The 21198-nt window shown below is 57.0% G+C and overlaps 1 protein-coding gene across 1 annotated transcript; it reads left to right on the plus strand.

Annotated features, from left to right (window-relative positions):
* The first annotated feature begins 5901 nt into the window (after positions 1-5901).
* Positions 5902-20923, plus strand: QPRT (quinolinate phosphoribosyltransferase). Its single transcript, XM_036412964.2, has 4 exons — positions 5902-5966; positions 19124-19659; positions 20392-20523; positions 20597-20923. Exons 1-4 carry the CDS (start codon positions 5954-5956, stop codon positions 20813-20815), a joined length of 900 nt encoding a protein of 299 aa, XP_036268857.1. The 5' UTR covers positions 5902-5953; the 3' UTR covers positions 20816-20923.
* Positions 20924-21198: the final 275 nt, after the last annotated feature.

Here is a 21198-nt window from a genome sequence, read left to right on the forward strand (position 1 = left end):
GAGTGAGTGTGACTGTCATGGGGCCCACGGGGCCACCAGGAGACAGAGGGGGAAAGGGCCCTGGTGGGCAGGTCATGAGGTGGGGGAGACAGTGCCGAGCGGCCGGGGCGGAAACCCGGCCTTCACCTGCAGACTGGGCACCTGGGGGCCGTGTCTGGGCACCTTCTCCTGCCGCTCACAGCGCTGCTGGGCCTGACGGTGGCCCCCGAACAGCAGAAGGGAGTTCCTAAAGTCCGTGGGGGTGCCAACTGCTGTCTGAGATTGTCAGACCGAGTCCCCCATTTCAGAGAACCTTGTCCCTAACTCAGGGGCCACGTGCCACCCCGCTCGCTCAGCACTGGATTAGCTTCCTCGTTCCCAAGCTCCGGGGGCCTCCTTCACCTCCGGAGCTCCTGCCCTCAGCCCTTTGCTTCCAGGAATTGCTTTCCCTGTCTCGGTGACTCACCCAGCAAGTGTGCTCTCACAGTTGGGTCTGGACTCTGAATTCTTTCCCAGCCGCAACCCAAGTATGAAGGTCGCCGCATGGATGCCTGGAACAAACTGACAGAGCTCAGCAGGGAGCGGGTGGCAAATGCCCCAACCAGTCTGGCTCAGTAGATAGAGCGTCGGCCTGCAGACTCAAGGGTCCCAGGTTCGATTCCGGTCAGGGGCATGTACCTTGCTTTCGGGCACATCCCCAGTAGGCGGTGTGCAGGAGGCAGCTGATCGATGTTTCTCTCTCATCGATGTTTCTAGCTCGCTCACTCTCTCCCTTCCTCTCTGTAAAAAATCAATAAAATATATTTTTTTAAAAAGAGATTAACCAAAGAACTTACATGTGGCGTGCACAGCTCATGGTCACGAGCACAGTGTGGGGAAGGCTTGGGTGGGGGTGGGGGGTAAAGGGGGGTGGATGGGGAATATCTATAATATTGTCAACAATAAATGTTTTAAAATAAAAACTTAAAAAGGCAAAAGGAGAAAACAGTGGTCAGCGTTTGCTTTGTAGCCGGCGGTTAAAGGGGCAGCGCACCCTGAGCTGCGAGCGTGTCAGTGCTTTTACCATATGTGGGTGTTATTTTGGGTTTTGTGTAGGATTTGCTTTGGTTTGGCAGGTCATTTCTCGGTCCTGGGAACGCCCCCCAGTTTTCCCGTGGATGGTAACGGCGTGTTTGCATGAGCTTGTTTCAGCTCCGGGAAGTCTCATGGGATGGAATGCTCGTGTGGACAGCAGGCGGGTCCGCTGCCATTCAGCAAACCTCAGAGCACCCGTCAGCCTGGCCTCTCCTGTCCTCGCCACCATGCCCAGTCCGGCGCGCCCTGAGCTGGTCCTGCTCAGACTGCCCTGCGGTTCCCCGACCCCAATCCCTTCCACCCTCTGCTCCCCGCAATCCCAGTGACACTTCTAGAAAGTCACTCTGCCCAGCCTGGTGTGGCCCAGTTGGTTGGGCGTCACTCCCCTCACCAAAAGGTTGCCAGTTGAATTCCCGGTTAGGGTGCATGCTCGGGGTGCAGGGGCCTGCGGGAGGCAGCGGATCCGTGTTTTGCTCTCACATTGATGTCTCTCTCCCTCTCCCTCTCCCTCTCTCTCTCTCTCTCTCTCTCTCTCTCTCTCTCTCTCTTTCTCTTCTCTCTCTCATTCTCTCTCTCCCTGCCTCTCTCTTTAAGATCAATTTTAAAATATTAATAACTAAAGGCTACTCCGTCCAGGTTACCCTGCGCTCCCCAAGGCCATCAGGATAAGCCCCCCTTCCTCGGCCGGCAGTAAAGACCCCGCCAGGCCTGGCCTCGCTTTTCCTCTGCCCGCTGCGGCCTGGCCCCCTCTAGCTCTCCCGCCTCTCAGACTCCTTGTAGCAGCTCCTGGAACATGCCACGTGCTTTCCTTGTGGAGGGGAGGGGAATTAAAAAGGTTGAAAATAGTCACAGCAGCTGGCGTGGCTCAGTGGCTGAGCATTGACCTGTGAACCAGGAGGCCACAGGCTCAATCCCCAGTAGGGGGTGTGCAGGGGGCAGCCAATCGATGATTTTCTCTCATCATTGATGTTTCTCTCTCTCTTCTTTCCTCTCTGAAATCAATGTTTAAAAATGTTGAATATATATATATATATATATATATATATATAAAATATTAATTGTAGAGGATGTTTATTAAAGCTGGGAACAGTGAAACAAGAAAGAGCTGGAGAAATGAGCCTAGGTTGGCCTGCTTTGACTCATTAAGAAATCAGAGGAGCCCTGGCCGGTGTGGCTCAGTGGATAGAGCCTGCAGACTCAAGGGTCCCAGGTTCGATTCCAGTCAAGGGCATGTGCCTTGGTTGCAGGCACATCCCCAGTGGGAACTGTGCAGGAGGCAGATGATTGATATTTCTCTCTCTCTCCCTCTCCCTTCCTTTCTGTAAAAATCAATAAAATATATTATTAAAAAAATAATAAAAGAAATCAGAGGACAGGGGCCTTGGGAACAGGCTCAGGGGGTTGCCTGGGAGGAGCTGCAGCTGCCCATTGCTGCCCTGGTTGCAAGGCTTGTGGGGTCCCTGAGGGTCCAGGGGATGCAGGTCTGTGGGGAAAGAAGGAGGGCAGGTAAGGGCATGCTCCTGGGAGGGAGGAAGAGGGAGGGAGAGAGAGTAGAAAATACATATTTTTAAAATATACAATATCTTTTATTACAAATTCTGTGTAGCTAATTAATTCCAACAGAATGTTGATTTAAAAAAATATATATGTTTTTATTGATTTCAGAGAGGAAAGGAGAGGGAGAGAGAGATTGAATCATCAATCGTGGATCGGCAGCTCCTGCGTGCCCCACACGGAGGATCCAGCCCACACCTGGGCACATGCCCTGCGGCAGTTGAACATGTTTTTGTCCGGACAGAAAATAACCTTTTCCTCTCTTGCAAAAGTCAATTACCAGCACATTCTAGTTTCTTACGTAATAGGGTTCCCATAGACAGGGCATTCTTCTTCACCTTACATTTTAAAACACCTGTTTCTATTTTAGTGTTAAAAGTGCACATTAAGACCAGAGTACAAATAGAGCTTTGTCATCCAAAGTGGAACTTCCAGATGGAAGAGGGACTGGGTGGGGGAGGCCTTGGGAAGCTTAGGGAACACGAAAAGGGCCTCAGCGGGTGGTTTACAGACATTTTCTCTCTGAGAAGGACAGTGACCTAATCTTCCTCTGACCCCATCTCTGACCCGTGGCCCGCGGCGGGCAGGGCTTGTGGAGGAGGGGCTGGCCGGGCGCCAGCAGAAGTGGCCCTGCCAATGGGTCCCTCCAGGCTTTCTCACTCTCAGGGGGGATTGGCGGAGGAGCCTGCCCCGGGGTGTCCTGCTCAGCACAGGTTTGCGGTCAGACAGGAGACAACAGAAGGCGAGGTGTTTGGAGACAACCCACCGCCTGCTCAGCAGGATGGCCGGCTGGACCCGGCCAGCCCCCCCAGCTTGCCCAGAACACACACTCTCTTTTGTAGTTAATTAAAAAAATTTTGAGAGAGAGAGGAAAGAAAGGGAGAGAGAAAACACACACACACACACACACACACACACACACACACACACTTCTTGACTTCCCGCCAAACTCAACCGTCAAGATTCAGTTCAAATGTCACTGCTTTTTTTAAATTTTAATGCCACCGCCTTTTTAAAGGCGCGCTTGCCGCCTCACCCCAAACAGATAGCGTCCTCCTGGGCTCTCACAGCACAGACGGGGGCTGTCCTTAGGGAGGCCTCCTCCCTCATTGCAGAGCTGCCCTCACGTCCCAGCGTCATCTTCGCGGCTCCAGAGTCAGGGCTTGAGCACAGTAACTACCCGCATGTGTTTGCTGAAGGTGGGATACACGAAATAACAGATGAACCAATGATGTTTGTTTTTCTTTGTTTTAAACACTGCTTTTATTTTATTTATTTATTTTGTTGCTGGTGATCCTCACTGAGGATCTTTTCCCATTGATATTTTAGAAAGAGTGAGAGGGAGCGGGGAGACGGAGAGAAACATCGATGTGAGAGAGACACATTGCTTGATTGCCTCCTGCACAAGCCTGGAGCAGGGCTGGGAATTCAGCCTGCAACTGAGGAGCGTGCCCTTGACCAGAATTGAACCCGCAACCCTTCAGTCCGAGGGCTGACGCTCTGTCCACTGAGCCAAACCAGCCAGGGCCAAAGATTTTTTTTTTAATATATATTTTATTGATTTTTTACAGAGGAAGAGAGAGGGATAGAGAATTAGAAACAGCAATGAGAGAGAATCATTGATCAGCTGCCTCTTGCACACCCCCTACTGGGGATGTGCCCGCAACCAAGGTACATGCCCTTGACCGGAATAATCCTGGGACGCTCTATCCACTGAGCCAAACCGGTTTCTGCCCAAATGATGGTTTTTAAGTAAACACGTGGCAAGAGCAGATCATCTTTTGAGTGACCTGGCACCCGGAGGATGGTCTGAAGGCAGTGTGGCCCCAAGACGAGGACATTATTCTAGTCCAAGTTAAATATAGCGTGAGTAAGGCCCAAGGGGACGGTAGAGTTCAGGTCAGAAATATATCCGGAGAATGCAGTTTAGGGCTCTTTGGCTGCTGAGGTGATGGGGGAAGAATGAGGTTAGACTTCAAGGTTTCTATCTTGGGACATTCAGATGCTGACATCGTTATGTGGAGATGCAGAGAGGTGAGCATTTTGGGGGAAAGCATACTGACTTTATTTTTAGAAGTGTTAGGCGGCGGATGTTTAGAGATGGTTAAAAGCAGAGACCTGGATCTTGGAAGGATGTCAGAGTGAGAGATATGGGTTTAAGAGTCATCTGATTTATTTTTATTTTTAGAGAGTGAGAGAAAGAAACATTGATTTGTTGTTCCACTAATTTATGCATTCATTGGTTGATTTAAAAAAAAAATTTAGTATATTTTTATTGATTTGAGAGGAAGGGAGACGAAGAGAGAGAAACATCAATAATGAGAATCATTGATTGGCTGCCTCCTGGGTGCCTCCTACAGGGGATCAAGCCCACAACCCAGGCATGTGCCCTTGACCAGAATCAAATCTACAGGCCGGTGCTCTATCTATCCATTGAGCCAAACTGGCCAGGGCTCACAGGTTGGTTCTTGTATGTGTCCTGTCCTGAGATGGAACCCGTAACCGAGACATAGCAGGACGACACTCCAATCAGCTGAGCTACCCAGTCAGGGCAAGAGGCATCTGATTTTACTCATTTATTTTTTGAAGTATTTTTTTGTTAATCCCCACCTAAGGACAGTTTCCCTTTGATTTTTAGAGAGAGTGGAAGAGAGGGAGAGAAATGAGAGAGAGAAGCATCACCTACAAAGAGAGACATGTTGATTGGTTGCCTCCGTGCCTGCCCCAACCAGGGCGGCTAGGGATCCAGGATCGAGCCTACAACCAAGGTACGTGCCCTTCACCAGAATCCAATCTGCAACCCTTGAGTCCAATGATGAGAATAATCCATTATCTGCCTACTGTGCGCCCCCCACTGGAGACTGAGCCCGCAACCCAGGCCTGCAGCCTGACCGGGAAGCCAACTCTGACCTCCTGGTTCGTAGATGGACGCTCAGCCTCTGAGCTACACTGGCCGGGCCAAGGGTCATCTGATTGTAGGCAGCAATTTACACAATGGCAACGATGAATAACTGTATTAACTACAGCATTTACTGTGCAGAATGAAGAGGAGACCATCTTAGAGTGCTCGTCAGGGCAAGCTAGCAAGGCCTCTGGCAGAGGAGGACTTCTGAGCTCTGCACAGGGAGCTCCTGCAGGTCTGGACAGCAGATACCACAGCCGGGAGGGAGGCTGAGAGGGAGGCCCAGAGGGAGGCCGAGAGGGAGGCCCAGAGGGAGGTCCAGAGGAGCCCCAGGGGACGGGCAGGGCTGATGGGGCCTCCTCCGTCCCCCTCCCTGCAGCCCCGCCCCCAGCCTCAGAGCGCTCCGGACTTTGGCTCTGAGCAGCTGAGCGGCTCCAAGCTGCCATGGATCCCGAAGGTAATGGAGCCCCCAGACCTCTCCCCTGCGTCCCTGCGCCGCCATCACCCCACCCCCACTCTGCCCCTCTCCCTGCCCCCCAACTCGCCTCAGTCCCTGATCGCCACCCCCGCCCGAGACCAGCTCCTCTGGTCCTGGAGGGTCTTAACCCCGATCCCTCCAACCCTCCGACCCCGAGCGATCCTCCTGCCGCCAGCGGCCTCCCCTCGGCTCTCTCGCCTCAGGGAGCTCTGGGGAAGAAGGGGGTTCAGCCCAGACATGGTGGGGGCCTCAGGGCCGCCTCCACAGCGGGAGGCAGGGAGGGCGAGCCCTGGCGCTGAGAGGCCCCAGGCCTGCCCTCCGGCCGCGTGAGGGGCTGGAGTGGGGGCCCGGGGCGGGGGGGGGGGCGCTGAACACTGAATGAAGGGGTGGGGGTGGGGCCGGTTCTGGGTCCGAAGGTGCTGTTTGAACAGGCTGTGACCTCGGCCGGTCCCCTGAGCTCAGCGCCTCTTCCCCGGCGGCCATCGCAGCACAGGGTGAGGGGACCGAGGGGACTGAGGGGACGGGGGCCGTGGAGGCCCGTGTGCCTCTGAGTCCCCTGCGCCCCCCTCGGCCCCGCCCGGTGGCTTCAGCGGCCGGTCCGCCAGGCCCCTGTGGTCCTGTCAGCAGCTCTGCTGGCCCGAAACAGCTCTTGGCACGGGAAGGACCTCAGAGCAGAGCCTGGGTTCAAGGCCCTGTGTGGCCGGCCAGTGCCCGCCTGACTGTGTTCTCCTCAGAGCGAGGCCAGCGCCCGGGGCTGTGCGTGTCCGTGTGGCCTGGCAGAGGCGGTCCTGTGGCGGGTGGCTGCTGCTCCCTCAGCCTCCCCAGCCTCCCCAGCCTCCACAGCCTCCCGAGCCTCCCCAGCCTCCTCAGCCTCCCCAGCCTCCTCAGCCTCTCCAGCCTCCCCAGCCTCCCCAGCCTCCCCAGCCTCCCCAGCCTCCTCAGCCTCCCCAGCCTCCTCAGCCTCCCCATCCTCCCCAGCCTCCCCAGCCTCCCCAGCCTCCCCAGCCTCCTCAGCCTCCCCATCCTCCTCAGCCTCCCCAGCCTCCCCAGCCTCCCCAGCCTCAGCCTCCCCAGCCTCCTCAGCCTCTCCAGCCTCCTCAGCTTCCCCAGCCTCCCGAGCCTCCCGAGCCTCCCCAGCCTCCTCAGCCTCCTCAGCCTCCCCAGCCTCCCGAGCCTCCCCAGCCTCCCCAGCCTCCTCAGCCTCCCCAGCCTCCCCAGCCTCCTCAGCCTCTCCAGCCTCCCCAGCCTCCTCAGCCTCCCGAGCCTCCCCAGCCTCCTCAGCCTCCTCAGCCTCTCCAGCCTCCTCAGCCTCCCCAGCCTCCCCAGCCTCCTCAGCCTCCTCAGCCTCCTCAGCCTCCCCAGCCTCCTCAGCCTCCTCAGCCTCCCGAGCCTCCCCAGCCTCCTCAGCCTCCCCAGCCGCAGCCTCCTCAGCCTCCTCAGCCTCCTCAGCTTCCCCAGCCTCCTCAGCCTCCTCAGCCTCCCCAGCCTCCCGAGCCTCCCCAGCCTCCTCAGCCTCCCGAGCCTCCCCAGCCTCCTCAGCCTCCTCAGCCTCCCCAGCCTCCTCAGCCTCCTCAGCTTCCTCAGCTTCCTCAGCCTCCCCAGCTTCCCCAGCCTCCCCAGCCTCAGCCTCCTCAGCCTCCCCAGCCTCCTCAGCCTCAGCCTCCCCAGCCTTCCCAGCCTCCGCTGCATTTTTGGAAGCCCCGTATGTCCGCCTCCACCCCACCGTCTCCCTGAATGTATTTAAGGAAAAGGGATGGGGAATGGAGACAGGGCTACTCGGCACTGAGCCTCCGTCGCTGCTCGAGTCTCACCCCTCCTGCTCAGACTGGGAGCCTCACTGTCCTCGCACCCAACACCCGGGCCATTGCCTCGTCATCGGCGTCCGATGCACTTACTCTGTGGCGTCACCCGCGCCTTTTCCCATTCTGCCCCCCCCCCCCCGGGCGAGCTTCCTGTCACCACTCCCCCACACGTGTGACCCCTGACCTCTCACCCCAGGGCGGGCGCTGGGTCACTGAGCCGGGGAACACCTGGGGGAGCAGACAAGTCAGGGGGCGAGGCAAAGGCTGTGGGTGGGGGCGAGGACAGAGTGGGCGGAAGCAGAGGGCAGGCTGGTGGGCGAAGGGGGCGGGTCAGGCTTGGCCGAGGGGCCAGGGGCGGCCCAGCCCCAGCCTGCAGTGCAGGCAGCGGGCCCTTTGCTCAGCTCAGGAGGCGCCACCTCACCCTCCACCTGCTGCTGCTTCCTGCCCAGCACAGCCACAGCCTCCCCTTCCTCCTTCAGGAGCCACAGGCTCCGTCCCAACAGTAACTCCTGAGCATTTTGATGCTGTGACTAGTGATTCCCCGTGGCCTCTGTCACTGAGGCCTGTCAGTCTGGCCCAGCTGCCCCGCTGCCTCCTGCTGCCTCCAGCTGCTCTGAGGTGCTGTGGATTACTGCACCCTTGCATACTGGGTGATCACATCTGGCCTTCGTGGAGGGGGTTCTCTGCTCTGGAGAGAAGGGGGAAGAAAAGAGCATTGGTCTAGAAGCTGTGGTGCAAACCAGCTCTGTCTCCACCTGGTGTTTGCCAAACGGGTCACCAACGCTGCCAGTGAGACACGGGGGTGAGAGCATGCCAGGCCCTGGCTCAGGCCCCGGCTCAGGCTCTGGGCTTCCTCGGGAGGCCACTCAGAGAGGGCAGCGACTCAGAGAGGCAGCGACTCAGAGAGGGCAGCGACTCAGAGAGGCAGCGACTGCCTGCCGGGCCCGTGTGGGGTGGAGCTCGGTTCACACGCAGCGTTTCTGACCCCAGTCCAGGCTCCAGCTCCAGCTCCAGGGACCCTGGGACCCTGGCTGCGGCTGACGGAGCTCTGAATGCTGATAGAATGAACATCTGCCAGATTACATAGGACTCAGGGTTAGATTGAGTGTGGTGAGTGAAAGGTTCGAGTCGGTGGTGCGCGGGCTACATGGCCGTCTCAGATGGCGAACGACGGAGAATTGAGTTTATTTACGGAAAAGGGACGGGGAATGGAGACAGGGCCACGCACACTGAGTGAAGGGCGCTGGGCCCAGGGTGGAGCAGAAGCACACTGAGGGCGGTGAAACAGGAAGGGCCTGGGAGAAGCAGGAGCGCCCAGGCTGGGTGGCTCCCTAGGAGGTCAGAGAAAGGAGGCCTCGGAGACAGGTTCAGGGTTCAGCCCGGGACGAGCTGCCACTGCCCATTGCTCCCTGGTTGCAGGTCTCATTGGCCCCTGAGAGGTTGGGGAATCGTGTCTGGGGGGTAATGGCACAGGCTGCTCCTGGGAGCGAGGGCGGGCGCTGGTCCTTTGTCCTGAGCGTGTTTATCGCTTTCCTGCAGCTGGAAATCTTGGGGGAGGGCCTTGTTAGAATATCCATCAGCTTCCCAGCTGTGCTCTGTCAGGGTCAGGGTCTCCACTGTCTGGCCGGTGCCAGGGCAGGATCATTAGTGCAGCTGGTGCCCAGGCAGCCTGGCATCACTTGTCTGGTTTCGCTGCTTTTCTGGGCCTGGAGCTGAAACACAACTGAGGCCTCGATGTTATCTTAGGGAGGAAAGGTGAGGGGTCAACCCGCATGTCCAGTGAGAAGCTAGGGGAGGCAGGTCACCTGCGGAGGTCCTTGTTTCCCCAGTTTTGGCCCTTGCTGGGCCCCCGGGACTTTCTGCCCTGGCGAGTGTCCAAACCAGCCCCTGGTCCTTGCTCTGCCGGGTCTGTCTGTCAGTGCGGTGGGGAGTGAGGGGGCTCGAGCCCGCCTCCTGGGCGGATGCTCCTGAGGCACACTTCCCAGCTGTGAACTCTGGGCTACCTACTTGCCCTTTCAGTGCCTCGGTTTCCTGATCTGTGAAATGGGGATAATAATAGTATTCCCGTAGGGTTGTTGTGAGGACTGAATGTGCTAATATAGATGAAGGGCTTGACACAGTGCCTGGGAAGCACAGCAAAAGTGTGGGCTGTTATTACTGTACATTATGTCATTCCGGATTTGATTACAGACAGATGGTGTAGGCCCCAGAGTTTAAGAAAAATTTATGAAGGCAAAAACTTTAAAACTGACAACTTCCATCCACATGAATTTCCCCTGTGAACTGGGGGGACCATCGTTGCCCGGTTTTAGCCGGGAGACCTTGTCAGCCTCTCGTAACCGCCGTTGCTGCCACCACAGGCCACATCGTCCCACCTACAACTCGGAGCATAGACTGTTAATATTCATTTGTGGCCCATTGCCCCTCCCTTATGCCCACCGCCAGCCCTGAGGAAGGAAGGCGAGGGAGCCACTGTCCGGCCAGGGCAGCCTGGAAGCACAGACAAGACCAGCAAACGCGAGCAAGGAAAAGCTCCTGCATGGTGCCAACCCTTTCCTGTGAGTGAGGAGAGACGCAGAAAAGACCCCTCAGAAACAGACACCAATGTTTTCAAAACTTCAGTTCTTTTTAAAAAATTATTATTTTTAAAATTGATTTTAGAGAGAGGAAGGGAGGGAGGGAGAGAAGAGGGGGGGAAATACCGAGAGGCTGCCAGTCCCCTAATCTCTCCCCCTCCCCCCCGCAGGTGCCACACTGCCCCTTGGTGTGGGGAGGACACGCCAAGCCCCTGAGCCACAGGGCGGGGCCAGAGATGCCAGTTTTTGTTTTTTAATTGATTTTTTATTTTTATTTTTATTTTATTTTTATAAATTTTTTTTGTTCGTATTATTACAAATGTTCCTTCCCCCCCTCCCCCATTGCTCTCCTCCACCAGGTTCCCACCCCACCCTCTGCCCTTTCCCCCCCCCCATTGCCCTCATCCATAGGTGCACAGTTTATGTTCAGTCTCTTCCCACATCCCCCTCTCCCCTTTTCCCCGAGAATCGAGAATCGTCAGTCCACTCCCTTCCATACCTCTGATTCTATTATATTCACCAGTTAATATTGTTCATCAGATTTTTTTTTAATTTCCTTGGTTTTTAGATTCACTTGTTGATAGTTACGTATTTGTTGTTCATGATTTTTATCTTTATTTACTTTCTCTTCTGAAAGAACCCCCTTCAGCAATTCATATAATTCTGATTTGGTGGTGATGAACTCCTTTAGCTTTTTTTTTTTTTTATTAGTGAAGCTCTATATCTGACCTTCGATTCTGAGTGATAGCTTTGCTGGATAGATTATCTTTGGCTGTAGGTTCTTACTATTCATCACCATCAGAGATGCCAGTTTTAATAAAACTCTGGAAAGCTAATAAAACTCTGGAAAGCCAATGAAAAAGGCATCACGTGGAGAGAGCAAAAATGAAACAATTCTCTGAAGGTCAGGCATCTGAGAGAACTCTAACACCACTGCGAGGGCAGGGAGCGGCGGTGTGTGTTGTGTGTGTGTGTGTGTGTCCGTGCCCTCCAGCTGCTGCGGCTGTGGCTCACTCACAGCCACACTCAGACCCGCGTTTGCACAGGAGCCCCTTCAGCTGGGAGTCGGGCCTGGAGGAAATGGCGCCGGCCTTGATTTGTTTTTGGCAAATGGAACGCGGGGCCGGGCACCTGCCTCTGCCGCGGGCGGTCAGACCTGGTCCGAACATTCCGTTTGGCGGGCGGGGCGGGCGGAAGCCTGCGGCTGGAGGAGGACCGTTTCCAGCTCTGCCCTTCGGTAACGTGTGTCCTAACCTCAGCCTCCGCCCGCGAACGCGGTGGCTCCGCCTGGAAAGCCTGCGGGCGGGTGTGACGCGCGGCAGTGCGGGCGCCTAGAGGCTCCCGCGGCAGCTCCCCTTCCTCCTGCGGGTCAGGGTCTCCGTCTCTGCCGCCTTAGAATGACGTCACCACATCCAGACCCGTTACCTCCGATGTTCTGGGGGAGGGGCAGCATCTCTCAAAGCTCCCCAACATTCCGTTGTGGAGCCTGCGTTTTGAACCGATGCTCTCCTCGCTTGACCCTGTCTCAAGTGAGGGCGCCCTCTCTCTCTCTCTCTCTCTCTCTCTCTCTCTCTCTCTCTCTCTCTCTCTCTCTCTCTCTAACTCTTTTATTATTATTATTATTATTATTATTATTATTATTATTATGTCAAACATTCACGTGAACAGACAGAAAAGTCTGATGAACTCTCCGGTACTCATCACCCAGCCTCAGCAGCCACCAGCTGTGCCCGTGCAGCCCCATCCGCACACCCTCCTAGTCCTGCCTTCCAGGCCACCTCACAGCAAAGCCAGCTCTGGCTGACCAGGTGGCTCACTGGTTGGACACCGAACTATGAACCAGGAGGTCACGGCTCCATTCCTGCTCAGGGCACAGCCCCGAGTGGTTAACATTAGATTATCTTCACGTCATCAATCAAAATATACTTATATATTTAAAAACCAGCTCTTACACATTAACTTCTCAGCATGTATTTTCTTAAATAGAATGAATGACTTTTCTTTAAAAAAATATTTTTATTGATTTCAGAGAGGGAGGGAGAGATAGAAACATCAATGATGAGAGGGAATTATTGATTGGCTGCTTCCTGCATGCCCCCTACTGGGGATCAAGCACAGAAACCCGACATGTGCCCTGAGGGAACAGTGACCTTCTGGTCCACAGGTTGATGCTTAACCATTGAGCCACACCGGCTGGGCTTTAAATAGGTGTGTGTGTGTGTGTCTGTGTGTGTGTGTGTGTGTGTGTGTGTGTGTGTATGAGAGAGAGAGAGAGAATGAGAGAGAGAGAGTGAGTTTATTGATTTTGGAGAGAGAGGAAGGGCAGGGAATAGAGAGAAACATCGATTGGATGCCTCCTGCATGCCCCCCCCCCCCGCCCACTGGGGATCAAGCCCCACAACCTGGGTATGTGCCCTGACCAAGAATCAATCTGGTGACCTCTTGGTACATGGGTCCATGCTCAACCACTGAGCCACACCAGCCAGGCATGACTTCTTTTTATTACGCTCACAATGCAATGATCACAACTAAAATTTAAAAATTCTCTTAATGTTATCAAATATCCAGACAGTGTTCAGATTTTCAATTGTTTCGTAAATGTCCTAATTTAGTTTCAATTTGTGTGTTTGAATTCTGTTACAAATAAGATCAATACACTGATTGATTGGTTAGTGTGTGTGAGGATTATTCAGCCTCTTCTTTCCCTGCAATGCATTTGCCGAGGAAATCGGGTGATCCTCTGGCTGGGGGGCCTCTGGTCTGACTCCTGCTGGTGGCAACCCCGCGGGACACGTTCCTATGTCCCTCTGCCCAGTGGTGGCACCAGAAGCCTGACCTGGCTTTCGGGGAGCACTGCCTGGTGCAGGGAGGATCAGAAGCCTGATCTGGTTTGTGGGGAGCACTGCCTGGTGCAGGGAGGATCAAAAGCCTGATCTGGTTTGTGGGGAGCACTGCCTGGTGCAGGGAGGATCAGAAGCCTGATCTGGTTTTCGGGGAGCACTGCCTGGTGCAGGGAGGAGCAGAAGCCTGATCTGGTTTGTGGGGAGCACTGCCTGGTGCAGGGAGGAGCAGAAGCCTGATCTGGTTTGTGGGGAGCACTGCCTGGTGCAGGGAGGAGCAGAAGCCTGATCTGGTTTTCGGGGAGCACTGCCTGGTGCCTCCCTGTGCCTCCTCCGGCCACTTCGCCCACACGGAGGCGTGCGTGTGCGGTCCGTGTGCGGTGTGTGCTGTCCGTGTGCGGTCCGTGCCTGCCCTCACGTGCATCTGGGCCCCAGGGGAGCGCTTCTGCAGCCTGGGCCTGGGAACCACCGGAGCCTCGGAGGCAGGGTCTGCCATGGGCCTGCGAGGCCGTGAGCCTGGGAAGCCCCCGGTGGCCCCGTGGGCAGCGGTGGAGGCCCCGCTTCCTCGGCCTCCGTGAAGGGTGTCCACACCCACGCCTGCTCTCCTCACCTCCACACGCGCGTGACCACGACCACGTGGTTCCTGCCCAACCACACGGAACCAAACTCTGCAAAGGCCTTCCCCTGTCGAGCCCACCCGCCGGGCCTTCCTTCTGTTCACACCCTGCTTCTCCCCACCCCCCTTGTGAATCCTCACCCGAGGGTATTGTTTCCACTGCTTTTCAGACAGACAGACAGAGAGAGAGAGAGACCTAGCCACTGGTTGCCTTCTGCATGCACCCGGACCCTGACTGAGGGCGTGGGCTGACACTCTAACCACCGAGGACATGGCCAGGCCACACCCTGCTTCTTGAAATCCAGGCACCCCTCCCTCCCGGCCTCCTCTTCTTCCCTCACCAGGTGCTCTTACCCCCTCCCCACCCCCGCCCCTGCTCAGTCGCCAGCCACGTACTCTGACGGCTCCAAAATCTCCATCCACATCCCTGTAGCCCCTCTGAGCCCCAAAACCGCTCTCCTACCCACCACCGGGCACAGCCGCCCACGCTTCCTCTGGCATCTCAACCTTGGCGTCTGCAAAACCAAGTCATCCTGAAGCCTCTCCCCCGCCCCCCGACTCTGCCGCTGCTAAGCCGGTGGGGGTGCTGGTTTCTGTGCTTGCAGAGGGACGCTGCCTGTGGTGAGGCCCCATGAGCAGGGGCTGCTGTCCTCCGCGACCCCTCCTCCACCCGCCTGCTCCCCCCTCAGCAGCTCTGGGGGCCGTGTCCAGCTGCCAGGACAGCAACTGTCTTATCAGCTGTTCATCCTGCAGGCCCGCGGTGCCGCCAGATGCTTCTCGTCTGGCCCCTGGCTCCAGCCTCCTTTTGCCCCCAACCCGTCTCCAGTTGGTGGCTGAGGTGACCTCCTAGAAAAAGTCACCGTCATGCCATTCCCTGGCTTACAATTCCGTTATGGCTCCTGCCATCCATCCAGACTCCAGCTAGTTTAGTCCCTGTTCTCTCTGGTCTCAACTCCCACCACGTCTCCTGCGAACTCCACTCCGCCGTCCTGCCCGTCTCTCTCTGTTTTCTTGCTGCCGAGCCTTGAACCCCCTGTGCTTTCAGCCTGAACTATCTTGCCCTCCCTCCTCACCACCCAACACCTCTGCTTGGCAAACATTACTCATCCTTCAAGGCCACGGGAACCACCGCCCCGGCTGCAGGGGACTCAGTCATCTCCGCCTCCCCGCTCCCACCACCCTGGGTAAATGCTTCAGTCATTCCTTCAGCAAACACGTCTTCCGTGTGCCAGACGGTGTTCCCGAGCACTTTGCAAACATTAACTCACTTAATTTTTATAACCACTCAATGAGGGGGTTATTAGTGCTATCGCTCTTACGGCTGAGGAGCCGAAGGCCCCAGAGAGGGTGGGTCAATTGCCCCATCACTTAGCCGAAGGAGGCGGAGCCTGCCCTGAAGCCCAGGTCGCGAGGCTCCATTCCACCGTGCGGCCTCTCTGCTTGGATGAGCGTCACTGAGCACTTAGCATTGAGCTAAGCGATAGGAAAACCCCGATGTCGGGCTTGTTTGCCCAATCAAAGCAGCACATTCATCTGGTTCCCTGTGCCGGGCGCTTGCGACACAGCCAGAAACTCTGGAAAGACATACCTTTGCCCCCAGAGAGGACACAAGGTTAGAGAGAGGTGATAGGGAAGGAGAAGGGGCGGAGGGAGCGAGTGGCCTGATTCCGGGTCTGAGAGGCCCTGACGAGGAGGACAGAGTCTAAGGCCTGAAAGAGGAGTGAGAGGTGGAAGGGGAGCGGGAGGGGGAGGGAAGCAGAAGGGGCTTCCAGGCAGAGGCACAGCCTGGAATAGCATAGGCTAAGGCCTGAAAGCTAAGAGAAACAGCTGCCCACCCTGTGACCTCCAGTTAGTACCTGGCACTGACCAGTTGCTCAATAAGGTTTTGTCAAAAGAATATATTAAACGTGCAAAGAAGTCAAGAGAGCTAAAGATGATACAATGAAAAAGGGGAGGGGAGAGCCAGAGAGAGATAAACATAGATAGGCCTTCTCCATCTGCCCGACCGAAAACAGAACCTGCGACCTCTTGGTGCATGGGACAGTGGTCAACCAGCTGAGCCACACCGGCCAGCGTGGTTTTTTTTATTTTGTTTTATTGTTAATCCTCGCCTGAGGATATTTTTCCCATTGATATTTATTTATTTATTTACTTATTTATTTATTATTGATTTCAGAGAGAGAGATAGAAACATCAATGATGAGAGAGAATCATTGATTGGCTGCCTCCTGTACACCCCCACAGGGGACCAAGCCCGAAACCCAGCATGTGGCCTTGACCGGAATCGAACCTGGGACCCTTCAGTCCACAGGCCAATGCTCTATCCACTGAGCCAAACCGGCTAGGGCTCCCGTTGATTTTTAAAGAGTAGGAGTGTGGGGGAGGGAAGGAGAGAGAGAAAAACATTGATGTGAGAGACACATCCATTGGTCACCCCCAACCGGGGCCGGGGATCAAACCTGCAACCCAAGTACGAGCCCTTGACCAGTAATTGAACCGTCAACCCTTCAGTGCATGCATGCACCAGTGCTCCAACCACTGAGCCACACCGGCCAGAGTGAAAGTGGGGTTTTAAAGGAGGCGAGTGATCCACTCAGATTTAGTTGCTTGTTGTTTTACTTTAAAGTCAGGCTTAATGAGGTGTGATTGTGGACAGTGACGTTTCCCTTTCCTCTGTGAAGTTCTATGCGGCTGATGAAGGCATCAGCCGTGCAGCCACCGTCAATAGTTCCATCACATCCCAAACCCCTTGTGCTGCCCGTTCCTGGCCAGCCCCTCCCACTCCTCTCCGTGGCTGTGGGTTTGCCGTTTCCAGAATGTCACGTGGATGACTCAGGTGGAAGGCAGCCCTCGAATCGGCCTCTCCCCTTAGCACTGCACGCTTGAGATGTGTCCCTGTGACTGTGTCGGTGGCTGGTTCCCTTCTCATTGCTGAATGGAGTTCCACCGAATAGGGGAACCTGTTGGTACAGATACGCCGTTTGCTTAGCTGCCACTTGCCAGCTGAAGGATTCCAGTTCGCTTTAAAAAGCAAACATCGCTGCACCGAGTCCAGTGGCACCGAGTCCAGTGGCACCGAGTCCAGTGGCACCGAGTCCAGTGGCACCGAGTCCAGTGGCACCGAGTCCAGTGGCACGCAGGCCCTGCCTCTCTGCTGTTTGCCACAGGCCTTTGCCCGCGGCACTGGTGCCAACACCGGAGACGGGCGCTGTGTCGCTGTCCCTTGTGCTGGCGCTGTCCCAGCACCCTGCGGGCACAGCTGGGCCTGAGTGAGCCGTGGGAGCCGCTGGCACAGCGCTGGGGAGTGTGGGGAGGGCACCGAGGTTCAGCTACAGGCCGGTGGCTGAGGGTAGGGGTGAGGGGTGAAGATCAGGGACGTGGCTTTGGGGAAGAAGAGCCCACTTCTGAGAGTAGAGCAAGCCAGAGGGTATGGCGTTACTTCAACTTGGAGCAAAAGTGCGTTAACAAAACCCAGCCCAGCCCAGCCCAGCCCAGCGCCCTCACAGGCTGTCATCATCCGGTTGTCTTCCCTTCTCCCCGGCTTCTGTGAGGCTGCAGATCTTCTCTTGGCCGGCAGAGGGGGCTGATGCCCCAGGCCTGAGCCTCCTCTGCTCTCATCCCATTCATTTCACAGGCGGGAGGGCACATTCGCTGATGCAGCAGGAAGGACCTTAGGGACCAGCCACCGGGCCTATAACTATTACTTTACAGGCCAAGGACTCGGCCACACTCCTGAAGCTCTGTTCCACAGAGCGGGGCTCACACCCAGTGTCCCCGGGTACAGCTCCCATCTCTAGACAGACGACAATTTATGGAAACATCAGGTGTGGGAGGGTCTCCAAGCCGGAGGGCAGCGTCAGAGGGACAGCCGCCACCACAGTGCTGGCTGGCCTGACTCTGCTGCCCATTGTGTGGCCCTCGGCCCACTTGCCTTTGCTCTCGTTCCTGTCTCACCTGGAAAAGCCGAACCCCAGCTTTAGAACACGGTGCCAGGAGAAGCCCGGATGAGAGACACACAGCTCCCCTTTTCCTGGCGCTTCAGGGGGGCTGGCAGGCAGCAGGCGATGGAGACGCTGCTCACCCGCTCCTGGCTGGTCTGCGTCTGCTGAGCCAGCGCTAAGGGTGCCAGGAAAGACACAGGACGTGGCCAAAAGGTGCAGTTCAGATAACCAACGGATGTATTTTTAACCTACAGATTTCAGAGGGAGAGAGAGAGAGGTACTGCGCCTCCCGTTTATGCGTTCTTTGGCTGACTCTGACGGGTGCTCTGACCGGGGACTGGACGAAACCTTGGCTCACTGAGACAGGGCTCGAACAGCCAGCGGAGCTGCCGGGCCAGGGCAGCAACAGACACTACAGTAAACGTATGTCCTAAACCTCACCTAGGACATGTTTATACTAAAACATCCTTGATGTTTGTCAGAAATTTAAATGTAACTGGGCGATGTGTGCTTTTACTTGCTCAATCCTGCCACCCTGGCCAGACCACAGGGACCCCCGGCACCCCAGCCCCTCTACCGGGACCCCCAGATCTTCACCCTGGCTGGCTAGTGCTCAATGTTTCTGGTTGTTAAATAGAATTGACCCTTGAACAACACATGCGATTTTTTTTTTTTCTCGATAAACACTTGCCATGGCTGGGGCGCATGGATCTGCCGTGTTTCATACAGGTGATTGAGCATCCGTGAATGTTGGTGTCATTGGGAGGGGAGGGTACCGGAAGCAATTCTCCATCGATGCCAATGGATAACTGAAGTTCTGGGGAGTCAAAGGCTTTTGGGAGCCCTGCAGGTGTGGCTCCGTTGTTTGGGTATCATCCCATGCACCCTAAGGTTGCTGGTTCAATTCCTGGTCTGGACACATGCCAGGTTTCAGCCTTGATTCCTGGGTAGGAGGCGAACAGGACGCAGTCCATCAATGTTCTGCTCTCACACTGATGTTTCTCTTCCTCTCTAAAAATCAATACAAATATTATTTATTTATTTAAAAAGGTGGGTTTTTTTTAAATTGATTTCAGAGAAGCAGGGAGAGGAAGAGAGAGAAACATGAATGATGAGAGAGAACCATTCACTGGCTGCCTCCTGCATGTCCCACTCTGGGGATGGAGCCTGACCCGGGCCTGTGCTCTGATGGGGAATCGAACCGTGACCTCCTGGTTCATAGGTCAGAGCGCAGGCACTGAGCCACACCGGCTGATCAATGACGACACCTGTTAAAAAGCTGCATAGGCATGCTCAATGGCTCGGGGCTGCTGCCCCTCAGGGTCCACGTGTCTGATAACCACCTCCCCCTTTCTCCCCAGGCCTGGCGCTCCTGCTGTCCCCGGCCACGCTGGACGCCCTGGCGGACAGCTGGCTCCACGAGGACTGCCCGGGCCTGGACCTGGCGGCCGCGGCCTCGGGGGCGGAACCGGCGCAGGCGGCGCTGTGGGCCAAGTCCCCGGGCGTGCTGGCCGGGCGGCCCTTCTTCGACGCCGTGTTCGCCCGCCTGCACTGCCGCGTGTCCTGGCTGCTGCCCGAGGGCGCGGCGCTGCGGCCGGTGGCGCGCGTGGCCGAGGTGCGCGGCCCGGCGCACGCGCTGCTGCGGGGCGAGCGGCCGGCCCTGAACGCGCTGGCGCGCTGCAGCGGCGTGGCGAGCGCGGCGGCCCGGGCCGTGGCGGCGGCGCGGGGCGCGGGCTGGGCCGGGCGCGTGGCGGGCACGCGCAAGACCACGCCCGGCTTCCGGCTGGCGGAGAAGTACGCGCTCCTGGTGGGCGGCGCCGCGGCGCACCGCTACGACCTGGGCGGCCTGGTGATGGTCAAGGACAACCACGTGGCGGCCGCCGGCGGAGTGGCCGAGGTGCCGACACAGCCCCCCAGCCCCCCCCCGTGCACCCTCCGGCGGGAGGGGGGAGACCCTGCACCCCGCGGCGGGAGGGGGGAGACCCTGCACCCCAGGGCGGGAGGGTAGGAGCTCCCTCTGAAAACGGGCTTGCATGCGCTTCTCTAAAGCTTGGCTTGATGTTCAAGAGCAAAGGACCAGCCGGGGAGCCAGTGTCCATGGCTTCAGCCTTGGGTCCCTGACCCCGTCTCCCGCTGTGAAAATGTTCTTGTTTTCTTCTTACCCTCCCCCAGGACACTTTCCCATTGATTTTCAGGGAGAGTGGGAAAGAGAGGGAAAGAAACATCCATGTGAGAAAAACACATCCAGGTTCCGGGAGGAACCAACACACGCACCCTGAACCGGAATGGAACCGCTTCCTGAGCCAGAATGGAGCCGGGGACCCTTTGGTCCTCAGGCCGAGGTTCTCTCCTGAGCCAGACCGTTAGGGCTGTGACAGGTTCTTAAAGAGCCTTCCAGTTTCATGCTCTGAGTCAAATTGAACTCATCCAAATGCCAAATATTGCTGATGTTTGGACTTTTTTTTTGACCCACAAGAGTGACCATTTCATGTGGTTTCCGCCTAAACGAAAGGAACCACCCTGATGCCCGGTTTCCTCATTAGCCCCAAGCTTGCCCCCTGGGACCTTTGCCTGCCAGTCCCCACCCCGCCGTCCCCTAACGCCACCCCCTGTCCCTCTCCGGCGGCAGGCGGTGCGGCGGGCCCGGCAGGCGGCCAGCTTCACCCTGAAGGTGGAGGTGGAGTGCAGCAGCCTGCAGGAGGCGCTGCAGGCGGCGGAGGCCGGGGCGGACCTCGTGCTGCTGGACAACTTGGGGCCGGAGGTGAGTGGGGCCGGCCTGGGGGCGGGGCGGGGCCGGGGCCGGGCCGTCACCTCCCCTCGGCTTGTGCCCGCAGGAGCTGCACCCCACGGCCCAGGCGCTGAAGGCCCGGTTCCCGCGCGTGGGCGTGGAGGCCAGCGGGGGCGTCACGCTGGACAACCTGGCCCGGTTCTGCGGGCCGCACGTGGACGTCATCTCTCTGGGGATGCTGACCCAGGCCGCGCCGGCGCTGGACTTCTCCCTGAAGCTGTTTGCCGAGGGGGCCGCCCCCGAGCCCCGCGCCCGCCCGTCCTGACGCCGAGGCGGATGGCACTGGCGACGCGGTTTCCTGGGACTTTACCTCTGCTCACCTCGGTTTCCTAGTCGTAAAATGTGTCTAATAAATGAGCAACCGTACACACTTCTGTGGGCAGTCGTTAACACATGATATGCGCTCGGGAAATACCAGAAATGGCCAGAGTTGTCTTCTCTGCTGTGCACCCTTTTCACACTCTGCCTTCTCGCCAGCGCGGCTGTGTCTAATCGGCAGTGTCTGACGGCCGGGTCAGCCAGGCCGGCCACCCTGGCGCTGCGGTGGCCTGTATGTGCAGGTCACAGGTAACGCCGATCTTCTCTGTTGAAGTAAGTCCAGAGGGCCCTGTCTGCAGTGTAAAGAGACGTGAGGGGTAAGCAACCGTG

The sequence above is a fragment of the Pipistrellus kuhlii genome, unplaced genomic scaffold (assembly GCF_014108245.1).
Source record: "Pipistrellus kuhlii isolate mPipKuh1 unplaced genomic scaffold, mPipKuh1.p scaffold_m20_p_48, whole genome shotgun sequence".
NCBI lineage: Eukaryota > Metazoa > Chordata > Mammalia > Chiroptera > Vespertilionidae > Pipistrellus > Pipistrellus kuhlii.

What these genes read in the sequence shown, in the direction of transcription:
- QPRT (XM_036412964.2), top strand. An exon ending in CCGCCGGCGGAGTGGCCGAG is followed by an intron (nt 19,660 to 20,391) that starts GTGCCGACACAG and finishes CTCCGGCGGCAG; the next exon opens with GCGGTGCGGCGGGCCCGGCA. An exon ending in TGGACAACTTGGGGCCGGAG is followed by an intron (nt 20,524 to 20,596) that starts GTGAGTGGGGCC and finishes TTGTGCCCGCAG; the next exon opens with GAGCTGCACCCCACGGCCCA.